Source organism: Argentina silus (genome assembly GCF_951799395.1).
Source record: "Argentina silus genome assembly, chromosome: 21".
In the NCBI taxonomy this organism is placed as follows: Eukaryota; Metazoa; Chordata; class Actinopteri; order Argentiniformes; family Argentinidae; genus Argentina; species Argentina silus.
The window spans coordinates 1,308,417-1,326,593 of NC_139675.1; the positions used below are offsets into that span (position 1 = coordinate 1,308,417).

General features: G+C 45.3%; 3 protein-coding genes across 3 annotated transcripts; 1 reads left to right on the forward strand and 2 right to left on the reverse strand.

The window, feature by feature from the left end:
- Positions 1 to 9,365: 9,365 nt before the first annotated feature.
- Positions 9,366 to 14,131, forward strand: paip2b (poly(A) binding protein interacting protein 2B). The gene is made up of 4 exons (XM_083692703.1): positions 9,366 to 9,501; positions 10,854 to 11,011; positions 12,634 to 12,807; positions 13,378 to 14,131. The coding sequence occupies exons 1-4, from the start codon at positions 9,495 to 9,497 to the stop codon at positions 13,432 to 13,434; spliced, it is 396 nt and encodes a 131-aa protein (XP_083548829.1). The 5' UTR covers positions 9,366 to 9,494; the 3' UTR covers positions 13,435 to 14,131.
- Positions 14,132 to 14,367: 236 nt separating this feature from the next.
- Positions 14,368 to 15,095, reverse strand: LOC310821338 (uncharacterized protein). Its single transcript, XM_083693351.1, has 2 exons — positions 14,798 to 15,095; positions 14,368 to 14,493 (listed from the first exon to the last, which is right to left on the reverse strand). Exons 1-2 carry the CDS (start codon positions 15,017 to 15,019, stop codon positions 14,392 to 14,394), a joined length of 324 nt encoding a protein of 107 aa, XP_083549477.1. The 5' UTR covers positions 15,020 to 15,095; the 3' UTR covers positions 14,368 to 14,391.
- On the reverse strand, positions 15,078 to 17,307 carry LOC310820935 (uncharacterized protein; the record flags this gene model as incomplete). Its single annotated transcript, XM_083692776.1, has 4 exons — positions 17,286 to 17,307; positions 16,325 to 16,688; positions 16,003 to 16,137; positions 15,078 to 15,190 (listed from the first exon to the last, which is right to left on the reverse strand). The coding sequence occupies exons 2-4, from the start codon at positions 16,671 to 16,673 to the stop codon at positions 15,078 to 15,080; spliced, it is 597 nt and encodes a 198-aa protein (XP_083548902.1). The 5' UTR covers positions 16,674 to 16,688; positions 17,286 to 17,307.
- Positions 17,308 to 18,177: the final 870 nt, after the last annotated feature.

An 18,177-nucleotide genomic window follows, 5' to 3' on the forward strand; every position in this document is an offset into this window, starting at 1 on the left:
GCACTTCTAAGGGGGCAGAGAGAACAAGTTCTAGGGCCCTGGGTGGTCTTCATGGTGTCATAGAAGTTATGCATGTCGTATCTGTCCACATAGGATAGAATTTCATGTGCTCTGGAGACCCACCATTCATTTTCTATGCATCGCCATGACCAGATGCAGTCCGCGAAGATACATACACAAACATGCACACGCATGCACGGACACAAACACACGCACAGATGCACACACACACACACACACACACACACGCGCGCGCGCACACGCACACACACACACAAACATGCACACACATGCACGCACACACACACATACAGACATTACATTCCAAAAGTTACATTCCAAAATCTACACTGAATAAAAACAAATTCTACTAAAAACACAGAAGAAATATGACCAAACATCGATCGATATCAGTTCCATATCATTAATACGCTAATTATAGGACAGATTAGTAATTCATATTGGTACGGCATGGGTTAATATGCTCCCTTGATAATTTAGAGACCCTTGATGCAGGACAGTTTCCCAACCCTGTGGAGGTAGAGGAGGGGATGGACAAACCCACAGACCACAACTTTGCTAAAATCAATTTCGAAAGCTAACGAGAAATGACTGTCTGAAATGTGACTCATTAAAGCTAATATCACAATAAGTGGTAAATAGGTCACCACAGTAGACACCAGGATAATCAATACGATCTTAAACGCCCTCATCTTCATGTTGTTTGTCCCCTCCCTCTCTCCATCCCCCGGCCCTGGATGTTTGAGAACCTTGAGAACGGACAGGCAGCAGAACAGCATCACCACAAAATAGACTATGAACTGGCACTGTAAAAGGTTGACAATCACGGTTGAAAAATTCACCAACAGAGAAGCACAGCAAGAGCCAAACACCATAAGCCAGACCACAACACAACACCCCACCCTGTACCTCAGGGGTTTGTACTTGAGAAAGACCACAGGGTGGACCACCGCCAGGTAGCGCTCTACACAGATGCAGCACTGGAATAGGGGCCGACCTGTGTTTATGAACCCACATGAAAAAGAAGTAGCTGACAGTGATCCAGGCATGAGGTAGAATTCTATTATGGAGATGATGTTAAACAGGCAAAAGAGGATCTCAGACACGGTCAGGTTGAGAGCGAAGAACTCTGAGGCTATGGTCCCACCCGCTCCGGTCACTATCAGCCACAGGACGTAGCCATTGGTGGGGAGGCCCAGGATGAGGTTGGTTGCATAGGGAGCAACAGACAGTGGCATGACATTTGTCTCATTCAGAGAGGTGGGAGAAGGGGTGAGACTATCGTTGATTTTGGATACGTTCATCTCTCCAACGAACATTGTAATATGTGACCGTATGGAAAGATATCTGTGAAGAAAAGAGCCAGAGAGAGATGTGATTGGTTTCTTGTACACAAAACTCCTTTGTATTCATGTCACACATTTGCACATTGAATCACTCTATAACCAACTCAACACAACAGGGTTAGATAACAATGGTGGAAGAGTAACATCAATCTCTTCTTTTAAGGAGTAGGGTGTACATCTGTTGGAAATCTGCCACTTCTGGCCACCGCGCCAAAGTTTCAAACAACAACATCTTCCCTAATAACAATACATAGCCCCTCAAATGGACTTGCAGTGTCAGACATTAGCTGTTGTGCTGCTGCATGCAGGCATGACTCAAAGAGGCAGAGTCCTCTCCCTAGAACATCCCTTTGAAAGCACTTTCGTGGGACCAGAACAGTGTTCGTCAATGAAATATTTCTTTCAGGGGATCTAATTCCCTGATCGCTAAACATCATTACAGTCATTACAACCATGAGGAAGCTTTTAGAAAGCTTGAATGTTACATTTTGCACCCTTAACCATTTAATAGACCTGTTAACTTTGCAATTGCTCCACGGATACTTATAAAGCTACACCTTGTCTCCTTTATACTGTAAGAATCCCCAGGTTTGTCTATTTATATATTTGTACAAATACTGATGAACTACAGATTGGAATGTTACAGTACAACTAAAAGCAAGACTTTACCAAACCTTGATTGACGGAGTGCTCCTACAGTAGTTCTCCCCTGACGTGTTAAGTTGTTGTGTCTGTCTCTCAATCTGGGATGTGATTTACCTATGGAAATCTCTGCCCCGCCTGCACCTGTATGTGTGTGTTTGTTCTGTGTTTGTTTGGTAAAAGCCCAATTCATCCTGGAAAAAGCCCAATTCATCCCAAATTTAATCTGAAAAAGAAAATATTTAGCTGTTCCCAAAGCCTCTATAAGAGCTGTTTGATATACAACAGAGTTTCTCAACTGCAGTCTTGAGGACACACAGGGTTGCACATCTTTGTTCAGGCCCAGCTCTCCTGATTTAACTCATTAAAGGGCTTGTTGATTTGCTAGTTGATTTGGTCCTGCGGTTGAATGAAGTTTGTTATCCCTGGGCTTTAGAATATGATAAATGAGTAGAGAAACACTGCTTTGAAATACGGTGGTCTGGGTATTTACTGTACAGGGTAATTATTTTGCCATTCAATTCAACTTTTGACAACATTTAAGACTGCAAACAGCAAACAGTAAACAGGATGATGTCATTGTAATTGTCACACTTTCAATACGTAGTCTGTGCTCATGACACACATTTGCACATCGAATCACTCTACATCCAAACTATTTCTAGAGGGTTAGATAACAACCATGGAAAATGTACTTGAATCGATAGTTAATCTTTTCCATTCAACCTTTTATTAACCTATCAATTTGGCAATTGCTTCGTATATGAATAAATTAATCAAATGTGTCCAATCCTTCATTTAAAAGCTACCTTTTCTCTCCCTTATACTCTGAGAATTCGCAGGATTGTCTCTTAATATATTTGTTCAAATACTTGATGAACTACAGATAGGAGTTTAACAACTAAAAACAAAACTTTACCAAACCTTGATTGACGGAGCGCTCCTACAGTAGTTCTCCCCTGATGTGTGAAGTTGTTGTGTCTGTCTCTCAATCTGGGTGATGTAATTTACCTATCCAAATCTCTGCCCCGCCTGCACCTGGATGTGTGTGTTTGTGCATGCACATGCACACAGCATCGACAGAATACGACAGAGTAAAAAAACACTACTATGAAATATGGTGGTCAGGGTATTTACTGTACAGGGCAAGTATTCTGACATTCAACTACCCTCTTTCAGACGTAACAAATAAAACATTATTTTTCTTCAAATACTTTCCCTCCTTTTCAGTGACCCTTGTTGCAGGGCAGCGTGCAGGTCCGATGGAGAAAGAGGAATGGCTGTCCAAACCCACAGAGGAATTCAAATTCACAGACTTATGTAACACTCATTAGCGTCAGCTGTGTTTGTACATACTTCAGTTATTTCCATAAGCGTCGTGGCAGACGTGGTGTCAGTAAATACTTGTTGACCTCGGTCAAGGCATTGGGGTGGGAGTGGTCAGTCAAGTTCAGTTTCCTTTTCAAAGGTGGGGTTGATATAGAGATTATACTGAAAGGAAAGCTCACTCCACAACCAAGATTTGTCAGATGTATTCAAACCTTGAAGTGCATCTGTTATGCACTTTAGATCCAGCTATGTCTCCAAAATGAATTGAGACCATAAACACATTTCTTGATTTATTTTCATGATTATATTTTCTATTAAATAATTTGAAGTCTTTCTCTGTTTGAATCTAATGAATCTCTGTTTGTGTCTAATGCTGTTTTATAACTGTGACAGTATGTGTACAAATTCAAACAAAGGTAAGCGATTCATTCATTATGACATCTGGATTGTTTCAACAGACACTGTAAGACTGGAGATCATTCATCTGGCTTGCCTGCAGTGAAGAAATGAACACCTCAATAGGAAATCACACCTGTTCTCCTTCCTTCAACTGCTCAGATGAGTCTGCCAGGGAACCAGTCTATTCCCTCTTTGCTGCCTCGCATTTAGTGAACCTCATCCTGGGCCGCCCCATCAACGGCTTTGTCCTGTGGCTGATAGTGACCGGAGCGGGAGGGACATTGGCCTCAGAGTTTTTCACTCTCAACCTGACCGTGTCTGAGATCCTCTACTGCCTCTCTGCTGTCTTTGTGTTGCTCCCAGTTTGCGGCGTTAAAACAATCGTTTTCGATCTTTCAATCAAACTTTCTACTGGTTTAGTAGCCACAGGTCGGCCCCTGTTCCAGTGCTGCATCTGTGTAGAGCGCTACCTGGCGGTGGTCCACCCTGTGGTCTTTCTCAAGAGGTACAGGGTGGGGTGTTGTGTTGTTGTCTGGCTTATGGTGCTTGGCTCTTGTTTAGCCAATTTATTTGATTCCAATCGAACAATCCCAGTCTTTTACATGGGCCAAGACCTTGTTGTGTTTTCAGTGATGCTGTTCGGTTGCCTCTCAATTCTCTGGGCTCTGAAAAAGCCTGGGCCGGGGGACGGAGAGAGGGAGGGGACAAACAACATGAAGTTGAGGGCCTTCAGGATTATTTTGATTATCATGGTGTCTTTGTTACCCACATATCTCCCACTGTTTGTCACTGTATCTTTAAAGCATTATCTTTCTTCTGAAGCGTTTTTATCAGCTCTGCTAATGTCTTTCTGCCTGTCATTGGTCATTGGGTTTGTCCAGCCCCTCCTCTACCTCCACAGGGCTGGGAAGCTGCCCTGCATCGGGAGCCTCTGAGATACATGAAAATCAATGAGGGCAAATTCGTTCATTTATAATCTCAGAACCCAGAATCTCATCTCTCTTTTGAGATTCTGGGGGGGCGTAGGAAGTAAACACTGGGGACCAGGAGTTGTCACATAGCCTCTATCTGAGTTTTAGCTGTAGTTCCACCTGAGCAACATGTGCTGCCCCTCCCTGTCCACACTGCCCTCTGTTAACAACTCGACTTCATGAGACCAATTCATGAACAGTTCTGAGTTTTCCACAGCAAACCAAACCTCAAATATCACTTCAGTGCGTTACAAGACGAATATGGATATGAAGTGTGACAAAATATAGTTACAGCATTGCATCTGTCTGTAATGTATTGTTATATTAGAACTGGTGAAACAGTATCTAGATTGTTGTAATATGTCTACATCGATGTATTGTATTGTCAGCATTTTAATTACAAATAATTACAATTACTTAAGTACCATAAGAGTCTTATATCACATCATGTATATGTTTCTCTCTGTTTAAAAAACAACAACTCTGTGTGTGAAATGTATTTCCTGAAGGGCTGTTGACCATGGAGTGCACATCCTTTTAACCTTGCATTATTAGGAAGCTGTTCTCTGTTCCTTTATGCGCTTTGCACAGTTATTTTAGGCACCTGTGTTACTATTTAGCCATTAAATGTTACACAATATATTATGTCTTTTGTGCCCTTTGTATATGCTGCTTTCTTGGCCAGGGCTTACTTGAAACAGAGATACAAATCGATTGATTACTTTTTCTTATAATGACTGATGGATAGATGATTCACTCACTTAAACAAATGTATTTGTTGTAAGTCGCTTTGGATAAAGGCATCTGCTAAATGCCATAAATGTAAAATATAAATGTACAAATCTCAATGTGACTTCTCTGGTTAAATGTAGACAGATTAATAAAAGCAATAAAGGTGATATTCACATTCATTGCAGTGTCCTCAATTCATTTGAATTTTAACCATTATGTGTTTTTATGTTCGGGTGATTCCTATCACTTTGTAAATTCTTCCATGAATCAGAAGTAGAATTATCCTTGCACTGTTTTCATGTGTTTGTATGGCCTCAGCTGACCCTGACTGATGGTGTTTGAATTGAAAACACAATAAAACCACCACCAGGTGTGCAGCCTTTTGATCACTGGTCTATCCTAACATTGCTGTGCTATGATAACATATTCATATTTACATATTCATATTTCACCCAGAGAGAGACAGGCCAAACCCAAAGATCCATCAGCTCGGTATCCATCAGGATGAGGGTTGAACTATTGGCCTCGCACTTGGGACAATAAGTCCCTGTGCAGTTGGCATGGGGCCCCCCGTCGAATAGCTGGGCTATCTGAGACCTCCAGGGTTTCCTGGGCCAATCTAGGTGCTCTCACTCTGTTGATGTCCCTACGTGCTTGAGGGCTTGAAACACTGTGTAGAGCTCAAACAAAATGGCCACTCACAAAGCGTCGGTTGTGTAGCGACCCTTCTTCTGAAGTGATGTGTCAGTCGTCACAACCCTTCGCTCACTGACAAATACATTTGTTTAAGTAAGTGAATCCTCTAACCATCAGTCATCATAAGATAAAGTAATCAATGCTCAGACCAGGGGCCATTGGCAGTCACAATACTAGATTTTTTTTTATTTTTATTAACAGGAGAGAAACTTGTACAGGGGGGTAGTGGGGGTGAAGAGGTCTTTAGGAGGGACAGTTAAGATGTAGCCTGAAGAGATGTAGGTCTTCAATCTATGGCGGAAGATTGGTAGTGACTCTGCAGTCATGACAGCAGTGGGAAGCTCGTTCCACCAGCGGTGCGCCAGGACAGGGCGAAACAAGTAACAGGGAGCCCACGTGTTCTTGGAGCGGACCGGGGGGGGGGAGGAACAGGGGGGACCTGTAGTGTCGACTCCGCAACCGCAGCCTGTACCAGGTGTGATTGAATAGGGGTCTTCAGTGTCGGTACACAAGACTGTGTGTCCCATAGTGAGCGGTCGAACCGAGTCAACTGAAAGAGAACCTGTTGGACATCAGACAGCACTAATAGAGGCTTTGGAAACAGCTGAAGGTTTTTCTTTGAACATCAGATTTGGGTTGGTTTGGTCTTTTTCAAACCAACACCCGAGATCTGGTCTTAGAAAAGTGGCACCATTGATACATCCTCCTCAATCATACTAATGGTCAGTCCTGTCATTTACAATGGAGTTACATTTGCATGTCTGGTGTAGTCCCACAAGGTGATGGGCAGCATCAACTTCTTAATGTCATAAGGTGTGTGTCTGTGTATATGTGTGTGTGTGTGTGTGTGTGTGTGTGTGGGGGGGGGGGGGGTGTGTGTGTGTGTGTGTGCGCGTGCGTGTGCGTGTGTGTGTGTGCGTGTGTGTGTGAATGTCAGAATACTTAAAACAGTAAATACCCTGACCCCCATATTTCATAGCAGTGTTTCTCGACTCTATTCTGTCAAAGCTCAGCACTCATCAGCGAGCTAATCAACACTAACCCTAACCCTAACCCTAGCCCTTTAATTAGTTAAATCAGGAGCTAATCAACAGGCCCTTTAATTAATTAAATCAGGAGCTAATCAACAGGCCCTTTAATTAGTTAAATCAGGAGAGCTGGGCTGGAATAAAAATGTGCAACCCTGTGGGTCCGGAGGACTGCAGTTGAGAAACCCAGTGTGTGTGTGTGTGTGTGTGTGTGTGTGTGTGTGTGTGTGTGTGCGCGCGCGCTGCAGCTGTACTTTCCCTAACAGGTTATCTCCCAGACTTGTTAATAGTCTCTCACATGGACAACATCACCTTAATGTCACCAGGTAACGACACAATCAATGATTGTGTCCCATGTATAGATTCACCTATTGTCAGACAATTGTGGCCAATGGGTGGGCCCTGTGGCTGATCTGTCTGGTCCTGGTTCATTGACAAAGAAGACTGGGGGGTTTGATATCAGCCTGGGTGTGAATAAGCTTCTGTACACCCTGGTGTCACCTGCTTTCATGACTGGCGTACAGGTCTTCAGGGATATCTTAAGAAATATAGTAATTCTCTCTCTCCCTCCCCCATCTCTCTCTCTTCCTCTCTCCCTCTTCATGGGCCGTCTCCAGTGCTGTATGTGTGTGGAGCACAACCTAGTGGTGGTCCACCCTGTGATCTTCTGAAGTACAAACCCCTGAGGTACAGGGTGGCGTGTTCTGGGTAGGCCTGGCTTATTTCTTCATTGCCAGTGGGTTTGCGTGTGTTAAGATGTCACCTGAATAATATACGTATATATATAATAATATATGTATGTGTGTGTATATATATATATATATATATATGGTCATTGGAAGAGAATGAATAGAGCCGGCACGCTGAAATACTCCATCACCTACCGCTATGAAACAAACAACGTTTCCATCCGACAAGGATCTTCGTCAGGTCACCATGACCATTGGCTATATACTGTTGTTATACTGTGTTTTATTAGGACAGTTTGGGTTCGGGGTTTTGGTGTGCGCCTATGCAGCCTCTGTGTTGTCTTGTCAGGCTATGTACTTCCTCCTCCTCTATCTCCACAGGGCCTAGAAATGACCTCGCATACGACACTGATGCCGTTTTGGTCGCAGAGAAACATCTTAGAGGCGTCTGGACCTTGTAGAGTTAATAGACCAGCAGACAGCAGGTAACTATGGTAAAGTAGGTACTAAAGTAATAATAGTTGAAGGGCAAGCTATTTGTTTCTATGCACAAACATGTTGAGCTGTTTTACGATGTATTGACTTTTGAGTGAACATGAGGTTTTTCACATTTACATGAATGGCATTTAGCAGACGCCTCTATCCAAAGCGACTTACAACAAATACATTTGTCTCAGTAAGTGAATTATCTATCCATCAGTCATCATAAGATAAAGTAATCAATGCTCAGACCAGGTGCCGTAGGCAGTCACAATGCTAGAAGAAGGATTATTATTTTATTTTTTTAACATGTCTTAGAGTTTTGTCATTGCTTTAGCATTTCACCCATTTTACAATATATTTTGCTATTTTTTACACATAATATTTTGCTTATATATTGTTTTTCATGTCCCATGCACCAACCTCACCAAGTCAATTTCCTCTATGTGCAAATATACCATTGACTTAATAGTTCCTGCTTTGTTACCATATCAAGCACTTGGGCTGCTGCTATGAATTATGCTTTACTTCATTGTGTTTTCATCCAAGAGGAAAGAATACGTCTTTGAACATTATTGTGCCTATCCTTTCAGTTGTCTCCTACATGAACTTCATCATAAATGTATCTCCGTCTCCTCAATAAAAAATTTCCAGGCCCAGTATAGGCCTAATCCTCCCCTATTTTCTTTCACACCTGTCTGTAATAATGTAGCAACAGATATTTTTCCCTCATGAAAATAATGTGAATAAAGGTCAGCTCCCTGTCCCCCCAGAATAAAGGTCGGCTCCCTGTCCACCCAGAATAAAGGTCGGCTCCCTGTCCCCCCAGAATAAAGGTCGGCTCCCTGTCCCCCCAGAATAAAGGTCGGCTCCCTGTCCACCCAGAATAAAGGTCGGCTCCCTGTCCCCCCAGAATAAAGGTCGGCTCCCTGTCCCCCCAGAGTCGCTGTCACTAATAAGGGTTTCTGATGACGCCAGAGAGATAAAGGAGGGGGGGGCAGGGGGAGGGGGCCCGAAACGGAAGTCCACAGAGCGTCTTCATGTAATGTTGTAGCAAGCTGGCTAGCTAGCTGAATAGCAAAAGTAGCTGAAAAAGTCGTCGAATTACCCCATAAAACATTGTGGATATATATCGGGTTGTGTGAAAACAAAGTTTCAACCATGCCAGGTGCGTTTTTGAAATTCCAATCGTTGCGCTCCTCGCCAGCCACTGTTGTCCAGCTCAAATGTGACCTGATTCGTGTAGCGAATGTTATGTTTAGCTAGGTGGAGTTAGCCTGCTATGGGTAACATTTCCTGCTAAGCTAAGTGGTAATGAAGCCTGTCGCTAACTAACCTGTTAATTAGCTAACGTTAAATTACACTTATATGATAATACCTGGCTAATGTAGTTGGCGAGCTAAGCTTGTGTGCGATGCTTTTGTTACAAGGGGAGAGAGACAGCTCAACGTATGTATTACATAATCAGACGTTAGCGAGCTAAATGGAGTGACTTGAGCAAGAACTGCAAGTTTTGTTAGCATGCTAGCTACGTTCTTAGCTTGTTAGCCAGCTAAGTTACCCCCTACTTAGTTCATGGCGAACGAGCGAGTTAGCTTGCCGGCAGCAACACTGATCCCAATGAGCTAGCTAGCTACAGCGGGTGGCTGTCTAGTGTTAATGAAACCCAGCATGTCGTAGGCTATTTTTCCACCCTACTTAGCAAGTTGTCTAATCGTGTTTCATGTCGTGAACATACGCTGCCCCAGCAGCTGTCCTCAAGTCTCATGAAGCTAATGCTACGATCGGACGGTTTCGAACGCAAATAGAAAGCTGGCTTTCCGAAGCCACCTCCAATTAGCCGTGTATGTACACGTCTACTTGGCGTGGCCAGCAAACCAACCATCAGATGCATGTGGCCTCTGGCATCTCCTGTAATGTAAGCGGTTCGACTTCAGTCGTTGGTTGGCTACATAGCCTAGCTAGCTGTCCCGTTAGATGGTTAGCGCAGTGGTTAGCTAGCTCATGTTGGCTTATTGCAGCTGGGACACGCAGGTAGGCCTCGACGTCCATGTGGGGTTTGTCATCATTATTTTCATGCCCGCTCCTCAATGCTGACGATCTACACAGAGGTCGGGTGTTATTGAGTAATAATGTGCAGTCCACGGAGACCTGCCACTGACGGTACTGTCACATCAAATAGTACAAACGCAAGTCAGAGTAATTGACACATCCACTCAAAACGGTCAACTAACCAAAGTAGTTGGGAGATGAGGTATCATTACCCGTTGTAAATGTGTGTGTACGTGTTGGTAGCGGAAGCAAATATTTCCATGCTGCTCTGTGTGGATTAGTTGTAGCTATGTTTCTTTTTTTCTTTTTCTTAATGTCTTTCTAGAATGTATCCTGACTTGAAGTTGTATGGCATAACCTTACAATCCTCGGCTATACTTGTGTTTTAAAGTAGTTTGTATTTATCATTATTATTTTCAGTACATTTTTACAATTTCCACTGTGTGTGTGTGTGTGTAAACCCTACAGAGCCTGCAGAGATGAGTAGTCCTGAGTTGATGAAGACAGCCGGGGGGAGCAGCGGCTCAGGGAAGGAGGAGAATGTGGCCAATGGACACAAGGAGGGCGAGGCGAACCCCTTCGCTGAGTACATGTGGATGGAGAACGAGGAGGAGTACAACAGACAGGTCAGTGACGGGTCTCCCCGCCTCCACCATCAGGCCTCTGCAGCTCATCCAGAACACTGCCGCCCATCTGGTGTCCAATCTCCCCAAATTCTCCCATGTCACTCCCCTCCTCCGCACCCTTCACTGGCTCCTTCACTCCAGCTCGCGTCAGATTCAAGACCCTGGTGCTCGCCTACCGGGTGGCAAAGGGAACAGCCCCCAAACCCGCTCACTCCGCTCTTCCACCTCGACTGGCCGCCTGGCACCGCCGCCTCTACGTGGATGCAGCAGTCGTACTACTCAGTCACGGCTTTTCACGATCCTGGTGCCCCGCTGGTGGAACGAGCTTCCCACTGCTGTCATGACTGCAGAGTCACTACCAATCTTCCGCCGTAGATTGAAGACCCATCTCTTCAGGCTACATCTTAACCGTCCCTCCTAAAGACCTCTTCACCCCCACTGCCCCCCTGTACCAGTTTCTCTCCTGTTAAAAGAAAACGCATTGTGACTGCCTATGGCCCCTGGTCCGAGCATTGATTACTTTTCTTATGATGACTGTTGGATAGATGATTCACTTACTTAAACAAATGTATTTGTTGTAAGTCGCTTTGGATAAAGATAGGCTAAATGTAAAATGAAGAGACAGGTCAGTGGATGGAGAAAGAGGAGTACAACAACAAACTGATCAGTGATTACACCAGACAGGTCAGTGATTACACCAGACAGGTCAGTGGTTTAAGAACAAGGAAGAGTACACCAGACAGGTCAGTGATTACACCAGACAGGTCAGTGGTTTAGGCCCACTCATTATCCCTATGATCAGGAGGTCCCTTTCACAAATCCTGAATTAAGTTACGCTGTCCCAAATTCTGAGGGCTCATGTAGTCATCCACAAGGCTTCAGTGTGACTCAACCCTTCTCCCCAAAGTGTGCACCTTTTCACTCATGATGTAGGTAGAAGCATCCGGAAAAACAAAAAGCATGCAGCCTGTTCCAACCAGATGGGTCGCAGGTAAACCTGTAAATCGTAAAAGCCACTGCAAAACTGGTGCGATCGGCAATTGTGGTTACCGTTGATTCAACATTTGGGACGACAAATTTCAACTTGAGCAACTTAAATTCCACCGTGTCAGAAAACATGCAGGGGAAAATATTTTGTGCTATTTTGACAAGGCCTACTACAGGAAGTTCATTCTGTGTAGGGAGTTATTTTCAATGCGTCACAAGTCCTGCTAATGTGATCTTTGCTTTCTTGTTGGTTTAAAAAAAAAAAATGTGGCTGGTGAATCTTCGCATCCATCAGAGCAAAAAGTAAATTTTATGCCCTGAGTCAATTGTATGGAAAACCCATATGGTCGTAATCAGAACTCGCATGCTTTCACCTATATTGTATGATCTGCTATGTTGTTTGAGAAGATACTTTGCGGTTCTACGTGGGCAAAACTTTCTGTTGCATGAGCAGATTAGGCTGCTTCATTCAACGTTTTCTTTATATGCTGGAGAGGTAAGAGAGAGGTAAGCCTCTGGTAAGATTAGGCTTGAGGCCGCTTTCAGTGGAGACTTCACAGAGTGAGTGAGTGAATATCTGTTTATGATTTTAATGAGAACCCTCTCAATCCTTTTTCCCTTTGTTGCTGTCCAAGGTGGAGGAGGAGCTTCTGGAGCAGGAGTTCTTGGAGCGCTGTTTCCAAGAAATGCTGGAAGAGGAGGATCAGGATTGGTTCATTCCTGCCAGAGACCTTGCCCCGGGCGTGGGGCAGCTTCAGCAACAGCTCAACGGGCTATCGGTCAGCGACGGAACCGCAGACGACATTGCGGTGAGTTCAGTCAGGGTGATTCTCTGGTGAGTTCAGGCAGGGTGATTCTCTGGTGAGTTCAGTCAGGGTGATTCTCTGGTGAGTTCAGGCAGGGTGATTCTCTGGTCAGTTCAGGCAGGGTGATTCTCTGGTGAGTTCAGGCAGGGTGGTTCTCTGGTGAGTTCAGGCAGGGTGGTTCTCTGGTGAGTTCAGTCAGGGTGATTCTCTGGTGAGTTCAGGCAGGGTGATTCTCTGGTGAGTTCAGGCAGGGTGATTCTCTGCAGCATTGTCTAGTTTGAGCACACAACCGACTCCCCCCCCCCCCCAACCTACTCCCCCCCACAACCTACTCCCCCCCCAAACTCTCGATACTATAGTATCTCTCCAGAAGTGCCTCTAAATAAGCCCTTCTGGACTACTATTGAGAGTTAAGGAAAATATATATTTTCTTAAAATATATTTCTTAAAAATATATCTTAAAAATAAAATGTTTATTTTCATGTTTATTCTTTACTTTTGTCCAGACAGGTTTGGGGGTCCTGTTTGTTTACATTCGTATTAATTTCACGTATCTTCTCTTCTCCCTTGCAGCGCAAAAGCAGCTTGAACCCTGAGGCGAAGGAGTTTGTGCCGGGGATGAAATACTAGGGCCCCACCACCAGGGGGAACCCTCATAGAGACTCTGTGACTGCTGGCTGCCCAGCGGTCACCCCTACACCTGTCTGCTTTTGGGCCGTGTGGGATCGATGGGGTGGGGCAGGGAGTGGGTGGGCGGGGGTGTATACTCTTCAATAAGCTTTTTATTTCCGTTATGTACCCATGTGGAAAACTGGGCCAGGGCAGTATGGGAGCAAGGGGTTGGGTGGGGGCCATCAGTGTAAAGAGTTCCTATTGGACAAGACAGCAGCAGAACAGAAGTCAGGGTTGTGTAGAAAGTTGTATGTTCATTCCCCACCCCACCCCACCCCACCCGCCCCTGATCATTGTTGCTGTTTCTTCTCTTTTTGTTTGCTGTTTTTTTATTTTCCTCTGAGAGGCTGGTTTTAGGGAGGGCGGTGTCAGGCGTGTGTGAGGGAAGGGGATGTGGGCGGGGCGAAGGGTGACAGACAGACAGACAGACAGACGGACGGCAGCGGAAGGACGGACGGACGAACCTGGCGTGAGTGGAGCTGACGGCAGCTTGGAACCTGTGAGGGATTTCCTTGGAAAAAGATTTTGTTTTTTTTTTGTTTTTTTTTGTTTTTTTTTAAAACATGAGTTGAAATCCTGTCACAGTGTGCGACTTGCATTAACAAAATGAGGACAAAACAAGTATGGTGAAATAAAGATCAGGTTCCCTCTCGGGCATTTTGTTTGTGATCATTGTCCATAAGTGTCATTGCCATATTAGTTATGTATTTTATAATATTAGTTGATATTGTTATTTTATGCTCAACTACTGCTATTTCAGGGAAATGTGTTTGTGTGTAGTCATTTGGTTGTGTTGTAACTACACATTTAATTCCTTCAAAGACAGTACATATTTATTGATAAAAAGGAAATGTTGGCTCAAACAATACTTTTGAATTCAGTTCATATACTCTGATATTTCTGTATTTAAAATAGTCAGGCTGAAAGTTGTTTCCAAGGTGAGTGACAGGGTTGGTCCTGGACGGGGTTGGTCCGTCTCTGTTGTGTGGTGTTAACGCCAGCCCCGCCATGATAGCCCTGCAACCAAACCACCCTGTCAACATTCACAACATCACTCTTCTCCTGTCCTCACCATCTTCACCCTTTCCACTCTGGTGTAGTTCCCTGTTCTCTCCCTCTACTAACCCACATGGATTCAATAGCGTAATATAATAATATACGCCATTTAGCTGACGCTTTTATCCAAAACTGCGACTTACATTGCAATTTTGGAACACAGCCCCAGATATGGCAAGACAGTGTACTAGTCACTCATGTGGCTAATGTGCCCCACCTCACCTCTCTAGTTCCTCTCCTCCATCCCCACCTGTGTGGCCCTTACCCCTGTGGTGTATTGCCTCTGGTACTCTGAGCGGGGGTGCTTGTGGGTCTGGGGGCCGGTGAGTCCGCTGGGCTGGGATGGAGAGGGCTCCAGGTGGCCCTTCTCCAGGCCGCTTGGGGGCTTCCTCTTCCCTGGGACGTAGCGCTCTGGCCCCTGGTACCGCTCTGAGTACTCTGACAGCCAGGGCCTCCTGGGGGTGGATGACAGAGGACCATAGATCATACGGGAATGTTCTAGACATCTGTTGTCATATTGGTGGCGTGGCGTGACATACTGTACTCTACCAGTTGGGAGTAGCTTCAGGCAGGATGTGGTGGGGGCCTCTGAAGGTGGAGGTGTTGTTTTGGTGGGTGTAGCTCTGGCTGTATGTGGTGACACCATCAAAGGGCAGTCCTACACACATCAGTCACAACAACGAGTACAACACCAGTGTAGATGTATCTGTTACAAATATAGGACTACCTACACACACATCACAAGCTGCCACCAACATACCCCAGTAACACAAACATACCCTAGTAACACCAACATACCCCAGTAACACAAACATACCCCAGGAACACTAACATACCTCAGGAACACCAACATACCCCAGTAACACTAACATACCCAAGTAACACCAACATACCCCAGTAACACAAACATACCCCAGGAACACTAACATACCTCAGGAACACCAACATACCCCAGTAACACAAACATACCCCAGTAACACCAACATACCCCAGTAACACCAACATACCCCAGGAACACTAACATACCCCAGGAACACTAACATAATAGTAAGAACCTGACTGCTGTTGCTGTTCTTTTTGCACTGTTTAAATTATTTTTATTGAATGTTTTACTTTTAGTATGTCTTGTCTTATCTGTTGTGCCTGGGCACTTTATCTGTCTCACCGTGGGAGAATGAGGAACGTCCTCTCGATTCCTTTGTATGTCTTGACATGTGAAGAATTGACATTAAAGCCACTTTGACTTTGACTTTAAATAGGCCGTATCAGGTCATGTCGGCTCAAAGTGATGGATTGAAATAGGACAATCTGGTATGTCAACCACTAACACCAACCGCAGCCATAAACCTACATGTACGTTCAACAGTCCTCTCATAGTTCCCCACATGTCCATCTGGCCACGCCCACCGAGCCACGACTCCGTGGAGGAGGCTGGCAGGGTGTTGTGTCTCCCCCTAGTGGTGGGCCTACCTGAGTGCATGAGGGCAGACTGGGTGGCGATGCGCTGGTTGATCTGGCCCTCGAGCCTGGCCGAGTGAGTCATGTCACGACGGAACTGCTCTGCCATAAATTCCTCCACCTGCAGTGGTGTCTGCGCATCACCATCTGTGACAACAGGTTAGGGCATTAACACACACGCGCACACACACGCACACACACACACACGCACACGCACACACACACACACACACACACACACACAGACCCCAAGGTAGTATAGACAGCTTAATGACATTTTGCCAATGTTATTTCAAAAATAAAAATAGGTATGGCTCCTACGGTTGCCTCTCACCTTCTTCACTGCCAATGTGAGGCAGGCGGCCCGCTGATCTCTCTGACTCCACTCCAGGCGTTGACCCCAGCGCTGGGTCTCCCGTGGCCTGGGTCCATGCCTCTTTCCGGGCTGGACCAGGGCGAGCAGGGCCAGAGTTGTGCATGGAGGTCCGGGAGAGAGACAGGGAGACCTGTTTGTGTCCAGAGGCAGTGGAGGAGGGGGCAGAGGGGGAGGACACTGCTGGCCTTCCCTCCTCACCATTGGAGCGATGGGGAGTTATCTGACCCGGGCCCTTCTGACCCGGGCCCATCTTCTCCACCTGGGTCTTTGCCATCCTCTCCCTCTCACTCTCCAACATGGCAGCCATCACTGTCCTCCCCTTCTACAGACCAAATCAAATCAATTTGGATTTGGTCACGTACATCGCATGGCCCCTGGTCCGAGCATAGATTACTTTTTCTCATGATGACTGACGGATAGATGATTCACTCACTTAAACAAATGTATTTGTTGTAAGTCACTTTGGATAAAGGCGTCTGCTAAGTGCCATAAATGTAAATGAAATGCTTTGGGATCTTGCTCCTCAATCAACAGCAGTCAATAACAATCCACGAATCAACAATACAATGTCATATAGTAATAAAACAGTGACAATAGTAGTGCATGAGGGTGTAGTGTAAGTAGCAGCAGTAATGATTGTAATATTCACAATAGGAAGACGATGTCCAGACAGTACAGAAGAGGAGAGTAAAATAGAGAGAGGGAGGTACGGTGTGAAGGAGAGAGGGTGGATGAGATTGATAAGAAGCTCTATGATAAGATAACATCTATGCATCCTCCATCTAACGCCCATAAGACATGCCAGCCAAAGGACAGGCATGATCAATCTTGCGGGGAGACAGAGAGACTCACCTGAGTGAAGGTGTGGGAGACAGAGAGACTCACCTGAGTGACGGTGTGGGAGGACAGAGAGACTCACCTGAGTGACGGTGTGGGGAGACAGAGAGACTCACCTGAGTGACGGTGTGGGAGGACAGAGAGACTCACCTGAGCAAAGGCGGAGGCGGGGTTCCGTGGTCTGTTGGTAGCGGTCTGGAAGCAATGCTTGTGATACTGAGCCCACATATCAGCCATCTGAAACACACACACACACACACACACACACACACACACACACACACACGCAAACACACACACACACACACACACACACACACACACACACACACACACACACACACACACACACACACACACACACTCAGTACAAAATAACTAGAGGAGGAGAGTGAAGTGTGTGTGTGTGTGTGTGTGTGTGTGTGTGTGTGTGTGTGTGTGTGTGTGTGTGTGTGTGTGTGTGTGTGTGTGTGTTTCAGATGGCCTACTTTTACCACCTGCCTGCCTTTTAGAGAGAGAGAGAGAGAGAGAGAGAGAGAGAGAGAGAATAGGAAGGAAAGACAGACATACAAGTTGTACCGTACCTTCTGGTGTGTGGTAAGAGAGGGCCCGGGCTGGAGACTGAACAGTCTGAGGGGGCGATCACTTGTGGGATGGTATTGGTCCCTGTATGTGCTCTGCTGCCCTCCTCTGGCCTGGGGGCCCTGGGGCTGGAGGAGAGGAGAGGATGCATCGTCTTCAAGGTCATCACGAATCCATATTTACAGAGTAGCTGCTTATCTTTATTCCCAGCGGTTGTTCAACTATTTGGCATGAGAAGAACGGTGTGTTTCCAACAAACGTATTATATTAGATTGAATAGATTAAATAGCTTACCTGAAATTGTCTAAAAGACTGCATTTGATCGCTGTTGTTTCCCTGAGGTAGTTAAACTGGTCATCAATACAAGATAACTCAGGGTCAAAGCGAATAAA